Source organism: Oncorhynchus mykiss, unplaced genomic scaffold, assembly GCF_013265735.2.
Source record: "Oncorhynchus mykiss isolate Arlee unplaced genomic scaffold, USDA_OmykA_1.1 un_scaffold_277, whole genome shotgun sequence".
In the NCBI taxonomy this organism is placed as follows: Eukaryota; Metazoa; Chordata; class Actinopteri; order Salmoniformes; family Salmonidae; genus Oncorhynchus; species Oncorhynchus mykiss.
In genome coordinates, this window is record NW_023493731.1 from 89,714 (window position 1) to 102,367 (window position 12,654).

The following is a 12,654-nucleotide window of genomic DNA, read 5'->3' on the forward strand; positions in this document are numbered from 1 at the left end:
GACAGTACAAGACCACAACAGATAAAGACAGTACTAGACCACAACAGATAAAGACAGTACTAGACCACAACAGATAAAGACAGTACTAGACCACAACAGATAAAGACAGTACTAGACCACAACAGATAAAGACAGTACCAGAACACAACAAATAAAGACAGTACTAGACCACAACAGATAAAGACAGTACTAGACCACAACAGATAAAGACAGTACTAGACCACAACAGATACAGACTGTACTAGACCACAACAGATAAAGACAGTACTATACCATAACAGATAAAGACAGTACTAGAACACAACAGATAAAGACAGTACTAGACCACAACACATAAAGACAGTAATAGACCACAACAGATAAAGACAGTACTAGACCACATCAGATAAAGACAGTACTAGACCACAAGAGATGAAGACAGACAGACAGTACAAGACCACAACAGCTATAGACAGTACTAGACCACAACAGATAAACACAGTACTAGACCACAACAGATAAAGACAGTAATAGAACACAACAGATAAAGACTGTACTAGACCACAACACATAAAGACAGTAATAGACCACAACAGATAAAGACAGTACTAGACCACATCAGATAAAGACAGTACTAGACCACAACAGATGAAGACAGACAGACAGTACAAGACCACAACAGCTATAGACAGTACTAGACCACAACAGATAAACACAGTACTAGACCACAACAGATAAAGACAGTTCTAGGCGACATAGATAAAGAGAGTATTAGACAACAACAGATAAAGACAGTACTAGATAACAACAGATAAAGACAGTACTAGACCACAACAGATAAAGACAGTACTAGACCACAACAGATAAAGACAGTAATAGACCACAACAGATAAAGACAGTACTAGACCACATCAGATAAAGACAGTACTAGACCACAAGAGATGAAGACAGACAGACAGTACAAGACCACAACAGCTATAGACAGTACTAGACCACAACAGATAAACACAGTACTAGACCACAACAGATAAAGACAGTAATAGAACACAACAGATAAAGACTGTACTAGACCACAACACATAAAGACAGTAATAGACCACAACAGATAAAGACAGTACTAGACCACATCAGATAAAGACAGTACTAGACCACAACAGATGAAGACAGACAGACAGTACAAGACCACAACAGCTATAGACAGTACTAGACCACAACAGATAAACACAGTACTAGACCACAACAGATAAAGACAGTTCTAGGCGACATAGATAAAGAGAGTATTAGACAACAACAGATAAAGACAGTACTAGATAACAACAGATAAAGACAGTACTAGACCACAACAGATAAAGACAGTACTAGACCACAACAGATAAAGACAGTACTAGATCACAACAGATGAAGACAGAAAGACAGTACTATACCACAACAGATAAAGACAGACAGACAGTACAAGACCACAACAGGTATAGACAGTACTAGGCCACAACAGATAAAGACAGTACTAGGCGACAACAAAAAAAAGACAGTAATGGACCACAACAGATAAAGACAGAAAGACAGTACTAGACCACAACAGATAAAGACAGAAAGACAGTACAAGACCATAACAGATAAAGACAGTACTCGACCACAACAGATAAAGACAGTACTAGACCACAACAAATAAAGACAGTTCTAGACCACAACAGATAAAGACAGTACTAGACCACAACAGATAAAGACAGTACTAGACCACAACAGATAAAGACAGTACTAGACCACAACAGATAAAGACAGTACTAGACCATAACAAATAAAGACAGTACTAGACCAAAGCAGATAAAGACGGGTACTAGACCACAACAGATAAAGACAGTACTAGACCACAACAGATACATACTGTACTAGACCACAACAGATAAAGACAGTACTATACCATAACAGATAAAGACAGTACTAGAACACAACAGATAAAGACAGTACTAGACCACAACACATAAAGACAGTAATAGACCACAACAGATAAAGACAGTACTAGACCAAATCAGATAAAGACAGTACTAGACCACAACAGATGAAGACAGACAGACAGTACAAGACCACAACAGCTATAGACAGTACTAGACCACAACAGATAAACACAGTACTAGACCACAACAGATAAAGACAGTTCTAGACGACATAGATAAAGAGAGTATTAGACAACAACAGATAAAGACAGTACTAGATAACAACAGATAAAGACAGTACTAGACCACAGCAGATAAAGACAGTACTAGACCACAACAGATAAAGACAGTACTCGACCACAACAGATAAAGACAGTACTAGACCACAACAAATAAAGACAGTACTAGACCACAACAGATACATACTGTACTAGACCACAACAGATAAAGACAGTACTATACCACAACAGATAAAGACAGTACTATACCATAACAGATAAAGACAGTACTAGAACACAACAGATAAAGACAGTACTAGACCACAACACATAAAGACAGTAATAGACCACAACAGATAAAGACAGTACTAGACCACATCAGATAAAGACAGTACTAGACCACAACAGATGAAGACAGACAGACAGTACAAGACCACAACAGCTATAGACAGTACTAGACCACAACAGATAAACACAGTACTAGACCACAACAGATAAAGACAGTTCTAGGCGACATAGATAAAGAGAGTATTAGACAACAACAGATAAAGACAGTACTAGATAACAACAGATAAAGACAGTACTAGACCACAGCAGATAAAGACAGTACTAGACCACAACAGATAAAGACAGTACTCGACCACAACAGATAAAGACAGTACTAGACCACAACAAATAAAGACAGTACTAGACCACAACAGATAAAGACAGTTCTAGACCACAACAGATAAAGACAGTACTAGACCACAGCAGATAAAGACAGTACTAGACCACAACAGATAAAGACAGTACTAGACCACAACAGATAAAGACAGTACATGACCACAACAGATAAAGACAGTACTAGACCACAATAGATAAAGACAGTTCTAGACCACAACAGATAAAGACAGAAATTATACTTGACTCTAGTCCTCTAGCTATAGAATAAAGCACACACTCAAACACACTTTTACTCAAACTGACATGTGTGTGTGCGTGTGTATGTGTGTTTGTGTGTGTGTGTGTGTGTGTGTGTGTGTGTGTGTAGTTACTGTGAGAACGGATCTATGAGCTGCAGCTCTACTGAGATGAGTGGAGTTATGCTGTCTGACATGTTCTTCCAGGACAACCAGCCACCCTCCAGAGGTATTGTGTGTGTGTGTCGCGTGTGCATACCTGAGTGAGTGTGTGTGCTTGTCTGTCTGTCTGTCTGTCTGTCTGTCTGTCTGTCTGTCTGTCTGTCTGTCTGTCTGTCTGTCTGTCCGCATGAACTAAAAAAGTATTATATATTAATATATACTATATTGTTAAAAGTAATACATATTTTATTATATTGTTAAAAGTAATATTCTTAAAAGTAGAATTTCTCGTACAATATAACTTTCTAGGTCCTGAGCTTTATATGTGTTTATGTGTCCAGAGCGCCGTGCGGCTACCTGTGTCCCCCCTCTGAGGCGTGTTGGGTGTGAGGGAGGGGAGGAGGGTCTGGAGTGTTCTAGAACCTGTCAGAATCTGGACTTACCCTGTCTCAGTCTGGCTTGTATCCCCGGGTGTCTCTGTCCCAACGGCACGGTACGTACACTGACCCTAACCCCAACCCTAACCCCAACCCTGGCCCTAACCCCAACCCTGACCCTTACCCTGACACTAACTCCAACCTTAACCTTAACCTTAACCTTAACCCCCACCCTAAACCCAACCACGTCCTGACCCTAACCCTTACCCTAACCATTAACCTGACCCTAACCCTAACTCTGACCCCAACCCTAACCCCAACCCCGACCTTGACCCTAACCCTGACCTGACCCTGACCTGATCCTGACCTTAACCCTACCCTAAACCTAAGCCTAACCCTAACTCTGACCCCAAGCCAAACCCTAGCTCTGACCGCAACCTCAATCCTTGACCCTAACCCCGACCCGACCCTGACCCTAACCCTGACCCCAACCCTGATTAGGTGTTCAGGAGTCTTATGGCTTAGGGGTAGAAGCTGTTTAGAAGCCTCTTTGACCTAGACTTGGCTCTCCGTTACCGCTTACTGTGAGGTAGCAGAGAGAACAGTCTATGACTAGGATGGCTGGAGCCTTTGACCATTTTTGGGGCCTTCCTCTGACACCGCCTGGTATAGAGGTCCTGGATGGCAGGAAGCTTTTCCCAGTGATGTATAGGGCCGTTCGCACTACCCTCTGTAGTGCCTTGCGGTCGGAGGCCGAGCAGTTGGCATACCATGCAGTGATAAAACCAGTCAGGATGCTCTTGATGGTGCAGCTGTAGAGCCTTTTGAGGATCTGAGGACCCATGCCAAATCTTTTCACTGTCCTGAGGGGGAATATGTTTTGTTGTGCACTCTTCACGACTGTCTTAGTGTGTTTGGACCATGTTAGTTTGTTGGTGATGTGGATACCAAGGAACTTGAAGCTCTCAACCTGCTCCACTGTAGCAGCATCGATGAGGATGGGAGCGTGCTCAGTCCTCTTTTTCCTGTAGTCCACAATCTTCTCCTTTGTCTGTCTAAATGCAATCTTCATGAGTGTAGAGGTCACAGAGAACAAACTAGCAGTACCCTGTCTTCTCCAAATGTTGTATTGATCCCACAGGTCTGAATGACAAGTATTAGAGAAATCCATGGACATATAGGAGCCTCTGGCTCCATCTGCTGGACAGTTTGGAGAAGACAGGTGGACTGCTAGTTCAGATAGGAGCCTCTGTCTCCATCTGCTGGACAGTTTGGAGAAGACAGGTGGACTGCTAGTTCACATAGGAGCTTCTGTCTCCATCTGCCGGACAGTTCGGAGAAGACAGGGTACTGCTCGGTTGTTCTCTGTGACCTCAACACTCATGAAGATTGCATTTAGACAGAGGTTAAAAACCAGGTCTTGGCCCTAACCTTAACCCCGAACCTAACCTTTGCACCAGCTGTTACCTTAACCTTAAACCATGCCCTAATTCGAACCCCGCCTTCACCTTAAACCTAACCCCAGCACCTAGCTACTAAGCCTTGCATTTGATCCTTGCCCTAACCCCAACCCCAGCACCTAGAGGTTACTAAGACTTGGCTGTTTTCTTACCTCTCACATAACAACTTTTATAAAGATGTTTTGCTAGGAGCAATAGAATTAGAGAACATGTGTCTCTGCATTGCCTGTCCTCTTTGAGGTAAATTTTCCTCTAACCCAACCCTGACTCTGAGCTCAAACCTGGCCCCAACCTGGCCCCAACACTATCCCCAAACCTGACCCTGAAATTGACACTCGTTCAGAGGCTGTAGTGTAGTTAGTATGTGTTAATAATTCCATATCTGGCCATGTCTTATGACTTTAAATTCTTATTTCTTCTTATTTCATGTTTTCATTCCATTATGATGGCATGATGCTTTGTGTAATGAACTATTTTGCTGTGTTCATAAGGGATGTTTCCATTCTAGGCAAGTGCCTATATCTAGATTGTTTCAGCTTCTATTGGCAATTTAGGTAGTTAACTGTTAACCATATGCTAACCTACAATACAGGGTTTTTAGATCAGCGCCTGATCTTATTCTCAGGCGCTGGTGTCCAATAGACATTCGGGGCTCCAATCAGGCAGAAAGTCCAACAGGATACTGTAAATGTGTATTATATGATTGAGTGCCTTGTTTGTCACAAACTCTATATTGAGAGACACAAAACAAAACTAGAATGCAGACTTAAATGACATCTATACCACATTCAGAAGGATGACAGATCCACTGTGTTGTATGTTCACTTTAGAGCTCATAGTGGAGAACCTTAGAAATTTGGGGCTGGAGACCAATATAGGGTGGTCAAAAACTCAAACACAGAGGGCTGAGTAACAATGGATTAGAACAGTAGAAACTATTGATCGTCTAGGCCTTACAGAGAAATACTAAGCCACCCAGTAATTTGTCTCTAGGTCATGGTTTCCCAAACTGGGTCCTGGGGCCGCCCCAAGGAGCAAGTCTTGGTTATTGCCCTAGCACTACACAGCTGATTCAAATAATCAAAGCTTAATGATGAGGTGATTATTTGATTCAGCAGCACACATACTCTGACCCTTAACCTGGTCCACAGAGTTTGATCTGTACCCTTACCCTGGTCCCCAGAGGTTGATCTGTAACCTGACCCTGGTCCCCAGAGTTTGGTCTGTAACTTGACCCTAACCCTGGTCCCCAGAGTTTGGTCTGTAACCTGTCCCTTACCCTGGTCCCCAGAGTTTGGTCTGTAACCTGACCCTTACCATGGTCACCAGAGTTCGGTCTGTACCCTGACCCTGGTCCCCAGAGTTTGGTCTGTACCCTTACCCTGGTCCACAGAGTTTGGTCTGTACCCTTACCCTGGTCCAGAGAGTTTGGACTGTACCCTTACCCTAGTCCCCAGAGTTTGGTCTGTACCCTGACCCTGGTCCACAGAGTTTGGTCTGTACCCTTACCCTGGTCCACAGAGTTTGGTCTGTATCCTGACCCTGGTCCCCAGAGTTTGGTCTGGACCCTTATCCTGGTTCACAGAGTTTGGTCTTTACCCTGACCCTGGTCCCCAGAGTTTGGTCTGTATCCTGACCCTGGTCCCCAGAGTTTGGTCTGTATGCTGACCCGGGTCTCCAGAGTTTGGTCTGTATCCTGACGCTGGTCCCCGGAGTTTGGTCTGTACCTTTACCCTAGTCCCCAGAGTTTTGTCTGTACCCTGACCGTGGTCCCCAGAGGTTGGTCAGTACCCTGACCCTGGTCCCCAGAGTTTGGTCTGTATCCTGACCCAGGTCGCCAGAGTTTGGTCTGTAACCTGTCCCTTACCGTGGTCCCCAGAGTTTGGTCTGTAACCTGACCCTTACCATGGTCCCCAGAGTTTGGTCTGTACCCTTACCCTACTCCCCAGAGTTTGGTCTGTACCCTGACCCTGGTCCACAGAGTTTGGTCTGTACCCTTAACCCTGATCCACAGAGTTTGGTCTGTATCCAGACCCTGGTCCCCAGAGTTTGGTCTGTATCCTGACCAGGGTCCCCAGAGTTTGGTCTGTATCCTGACCCTGGTCCCCAGAGTTTGGTCTGTAACCTGACCCTAACCCTGGTCCCGAGAGTTTGGTCTGTAACCTGTCCCTTACCCTGGTCCCCAGAGTTTGGTCTGTAACCTGACCCTGGTCCCCAGAGTTTGGTCTGTATCCTGACCCTGGTCCCCAGAGTTTGGTCTGTATCCTGACCCTGGTGCCCAGAGTTTGGTCTGTATCCTGACCCAGGTCCCCAGAGTTTGGTCTGTATCCTGACCCTGGTCCCCAGAGTTTGGTCTGTACACTTACTCTGGTCCCCAGAGTTTGGTCAGTATTCTGACCCTGGTCCCCGGAGTTTGGTCTGTATCCTGACACGGGTCCCCAGAGTTTGGTCTGTATCCTGACCCTGGTCCCCAGAGTTTGGTCTGTACCCTTACCCTAGTCCCCAGAGTTTGGTCTGTACCCTGACCCTGCTACCCAGAGTTTTGTCTGTACCCTTTTCCTGGTCCCCAGAGTTTGGTGTGTACCCTGACCCTGGTCCACAGAGTTTGGACTGAACCCTTACCCTAGTCCCCACAGTTTGGTCTGTACCCTGACCCTGGTCCACAGAGTTTGGTCTGTACCCTTACCCTGGTCCCCAGAGTTTTGTCCGTACCCTGACCCTGGTCCACAGAGTTTGGTCTGTACCCTTACCCTGGTCCCTAGAGTTTGGTCTGTAACTTGACCCTAACCCTGGTCCACAGAGTTTGGTCTGTACCCTTAACCCTGATCCACAGAGTTTGGTCTGTATCCTGACCCTGGTCCCCAGAGTTTGGTCTGTCTCCTGACCCGAGTCCCCAGAGTTTGGTCTGTATCCTGACCCTGGTCCCCAGAGTTTGGTCTGTAACCTTACCCTAGTCCCCAGAGTTTGGTCTGTACCCTGACCCTGGTACCCAGAGTTTTGTCTGTACCCTTTTCCTGGTCCCCAGAGTTTGGTGTGTACCCTGACCCTGGTCCACAGAGTTTGGACTGAACCCTTACCCTAGTCCCCACAGTTTTGTCTGCACCCTAACCCTGGTCCACAGAGTTTGGTCTGTACCCTTACCCTGGTCCCCAGAGTTTTGTCCGTACCCTGACCCTGGTCCACAGAGTTTGGTCTGTACCCTTACCCTGGTCCCCAGAGTTTTGTCCGTATCCTGACCCTGGTCCCCAGTGTTTGGTTTGTACCCTTTCCCTGGTCCACAGAGTTTGGTCTGTATCCTGACCCTGGTCCCCAGGGTTGGTCTGTATCCTGACCTTAAACCTGTTCCCCAGAGTTTTGACTGTATCCTGACCAGTGTCCCCAGAGTTTAGTCTGTACCAGAGTTTGGTCTGTAACCTGACCCTTACCCTGGTCACCAGAGTTTGGTCTGTACCCTTACCCTAGTCCCCAGAGTTTGGTCTCTACGCTGACCCTGCTCCCCAGAGTTGGGTCTGTACCCTTATCCTGGTCCCCAGAGTTTGGCCTGTACCCTGACCCTGGTCCCCAGAGTTTGGTATGTACCCTTACCCTGGTCCACAGAGTTTGGCCTGTACCCTTACCCTGGTCCAGAGAGTTTGGACTGTACCCTTACCCTGGTCCCCAGAGTTTGGTCTGCATCCTGACCCTGGTCCAGAGAGTTTGGACTGTACCCTTACCCTAGTCCCCAGAGTTTGGTCTGTACCCTGACCCTTGTCCCCAGAGTTTGGTCTGTAACCTGACCCTTACGCTGGTCCACAGAGTTCGGTCTGTACCCTGACCCTGGTCCCCAGAGTTTGGTCTGTATCCTTACCCTGGTCCCCAGAGTTTGGTTTGTATCCTGACCCTGGTCCCCAGAGTTTGGTCTGTAACCTGACCCTTACCCTAGTCCCCAGAGTTTGGTCTGTAACCGGACCCTTACCATGGTCCCCAGAGTTTGGTCTGTACCCTTACCCTAGTCCCCAGAGTCTTGTCTGTACCCTGACTGTGGTCCACAGAGTTTGGTCTGTCCCCTTACCCTGGTCCCCAGAGTTTGGTCTGTATCCTTACCCTGGTCCCCAGAGTTTGGTCTGTACCCTGACACTGGTCCCCAGAGTTTGGTCTGTAACTTGACCCTAACCGTGGTCCCCAGAGTTTGGTCTGTAACCTGTCCTTTACCCTGGTCCCCAGAGTTTGGTCTGTAACCTGACCCTTACCATGGTCCCCAGAGTTTGGTCTGTACTCTGACCCTGGTCCCCAGAGTTTGGTCTGTACCCTTACCCTGGTCCACAGAGTTTGGTCTGTACCCTTACCAAGGTCCAGAGAGTTTGGACTGTACCCTTACCCTAGTCCCCAGAGTTTGGTCTGTACCCTGACCCTGGTACCCAGAGTTTTGTCTGTACCCTTTTCCTGGTCCCCAGAGTTTGGTGTGTACCCTGACCCTGGTCCACAGAGTTTGGACTGAACCCTTACCCTAGTCCCCACAGTTTTGTCTGCACCCTAACCCTGGTCCACAGAGTTTGGTCTGTACCCTTACCCTGGTCCCCAGAGTTTTGTCCGTACCCTGACCCTGGTCCACAGAGTTTGGTCTGTACCCTTACCCTGGTCCCCAGAGTTTTGTCCGTATCCTGACCCTGGTCCCCAGTGTTTGGTTTGTACCCTTTCCCTGGTCCACAGAGTTTGGTCTGTATCCTGACCCTGGTCCCCAGAGTTGGTCTGTATCCTGACCTTAAACCTGTTCCCCAGAGTTTTGACTGTATCCTGACCAGTGTCCCCAGAGTTTAGTCTGTACCAGAGTTTGGTCTGTAACCTGACCCTTACCCTGGTCACCAGAGTTGGGTCTGTACCCTTATCCTGGTCCCCAGAGTTTGGCCTGTACCCTGACCCTGGTCCCCAGAGTTTGGTATGTACCCTTACCCTGGTCCACAGAGTTTGGCCTGTACCCTTACCCTGGTCCAGAGAGTTTGGACTGTACCCTTACCCTGGTCCCCAGAGTTTGGTCTGCATCCTGACCCTGGTCCAGAGAGTTTGGACTGTACCCTTACCCTAGTCCCCAGAGTTTGGTCTGTACCCTGACCCTTGTCCCCAGAGTTTGGTCTGTAACCTGACCCTTACGCTGGTCCACAGAGTTTGGTCTGTACCCTGACCCTGGTCCCCAGAGTTTGGTCTGTATCCTTACCCTGGTCCCCAGAGTTTGGTTTGTATCCTGACCCTGGTCCCCAGAGTTTGGTCTGTAACCTGACCCTTACCCTAGTCCCCAGAGTTTGGTCTGTAACCGGACCCTTACCATGGTCCCCAGAGTTTGGTCTGTACCCTTACCCTAGTCCCCAGAGTCTGGTCTGTACCCTGACTGTGGTCCACAGAGTTTGGTCTGTCCCCTTACCCTGGTCCCCAGAGTTTGGTCTGTATCCTTACCCTGGTCCCCAGAGTTTGGTCTGTACTCTGACCCTGGTCCCCAGAGTTTGGTCTGTACCCTTACCCTGGTCCCCAGAGTTAGGTCTGTACCCTTACCCTGGTCCAGAGAGTTTGGACTGTACACTTACAATAGTCCCCAGAGTTTGGTCTGTAACCTGACCCTAACTGCTCCCCAGAGTTTTGTCTGTATCCTGACCCTGGTCCCCAGAGTTTGGTCTGTACCCTTACGCTAGCCCCATGAGTTTGGTCTGTACCCTGACCGTGGTCCCCAGAGGTTGGTCTGTACCCTGACCCTGCTCCCCAGAGTTTGGTTTGTATCCTGACCCTGGTCCCCAGAGTTTGGTCTGTACCCTTACGCTAGCCCCATGAGTTTGGTCTGTACCCTGACCGTGGTCCCCAGAGGTTGGTCTCTACCCTGACCCTGGTCCCCAGAGTTTGGTCTGTAACCTTATCCTAGTCCACAGAGTTTGGTCTTTACACTGACCCTGGTCCGCAGAGTTTGGTCTGTATCCTTACCTTAGTCCCCAGAGTTTGGTCTGTATCCTGACCCTGTTCCCCAGAGTTTGGTGTGTACCCTTATCCTGGTCCCTAGAGTTTAGTCTGTACCCTGACCCTGGTCCCCAGAATTTGGTCTGTATCCTTACCCTGCTCCCCAGAGTTTGTTCTGTATCCTGACCCTGGTCCCCAGAGTTTGGTCTGTACACTTACCCTAGTCCCCAGAGTTTGGTCTGTACCCTGACCGTGGTCACCAGAGGTTGGTCTGTACCCTGACCCTGGTCCCCAGAGTTTGTTCTGTAACCTGACCCTAACCCTGGTCCCGAGAGTTTGGTCTGTATCCTGTCCCTTACCCTGGTACCCGGAGTTTGGTCTGTAACCTGACCATTACCATGGTCCCCAGAGTTTGGTCTGTACCCTTACCCTTGTCCAGAGAGTTTGGTCTGGATCCTGACCCAGGTCCCCAGAGTTTGGTCTGTATCCTGACGCTGGTCCCCGGAGTTTGGTCTGTACCCTTACCCTAGTCCCCAGAGTTTGGTCTGTACCCTGACCGTGGTCCCCAGAGGTTGGTCAGTACCCTGACCCTGCTCCCCAGAGTTTGGTCTGTATCCTGACCCTGGTCCCCAGAGTTTGGTCTGTACCCTTACGCTAGCCCCATGAGTTTGGTCTGTACCCTGACCGTGGTCCCCAGAGGTTGGTCTGTACCCTGACCCTGCTCCCCAGAGTTTGGTTTGTATCCTGACCCTGGTCCCCAGAGTTTGGTCTGTACCCTTACGCTAGCCCCAAGAGTTTGGTCTGTACCCTGACCGTGGTCCCCAGAGGTTGGTCTCTACCCTGACCCTGGTCCCCAGAGGTTGGTCTGTAACCTTATCCTAGTCCACAGAGTTTGGTCTTTACACTGACCCTGGTCCGCAGAGTTTGGTCTGTATCCTTACCTTAGTCCCCAGAGTTTGGTCTGTATCCTGACCCTGTTCCCCAGAGTTTGGTGTGTACCCTTATCCTGGTCCCTAGAGTTTAGTCTGTACCCTGACCCTGGTCCCCAGAATTTGGTCTGTATCCTTACCCTGCTCCCCAGAGTTTGTTCTGTATCCTGACCCTGGTCCCCAGAGTTTGGTCTGTACACTTACCCTAGTCCCAAGAGTTTGGTCTGTACCCTGACCGTGGTCACCAGAGGTTGGTCTGTACCCTGACCCTGGTCCCCAGAGTTTGTTCTCTAACCTGACCCTAACCCTGGTCCCGAGAGTTTGGTCTGTAACCTGTCCCTTAACCTGGTCCCCAGAGTTTGGTCTGAAACCTGACCCTTACCATGGTCCCCAGAGTTTGGTCTGTACCCTTCCCCTTGTCCAGAGAGTTTGGACTGTACCCTTACCCTAGTCCCTAGAGTTTGGTCTGTACCCTGACCCTTGTACCCAGAGTTAGGTCTGTAACCGGACCCTTACTATGGTCCCCATAGTTTGGCCTGTACCCTTACCCTAGTCCCCAGAGTTTGGTCTGCACCCTTACCCTGGTCACACAGATTTTGGGCTGTACCCTTACCTTAGTCCCCAGAGTTTGGTCTGTATCCTGACCCTGGTCCCCAGAGTTTGGTGTGTACCCTTATCCTGGTCCCTAGAGTTTAGTCTGTACCCTGACCCTGGTCCCCAGAATTTGGTCTGTATCCTTACCCTGCTCCCCAGAGTTTGGTCTGTATCCTGACCCTGGTCCCC

General features: G+C 48.3%; 1 protein-coding gene across 2 annotated transcripts in view; it reads left to right on the forward strand.

The window, feature by feature from the left end:
• Positions 1–12,654, forward strand: part of vwf (von Willebrand factor) — a 180,131-nt gene that overhangs the window by 49,773 nt on the left and 117,704 nt on the right. For both annotated transcript variants that reach the window (XM_036973630.1, XM_036973629.1), the window contains exons 17-18: positions 3,159–3,256; positions 3,531–3,682. In XM_036973630.1, the coding sequence (XP_036829525.1) occupies positions 3,159–3,256; positions 3,531–3,682 (250 nt within the window). The remainder of the gene's footprint in view (positions 1–3,158; positions 3,257–3,530; positions 3,683–12,654) is intronic.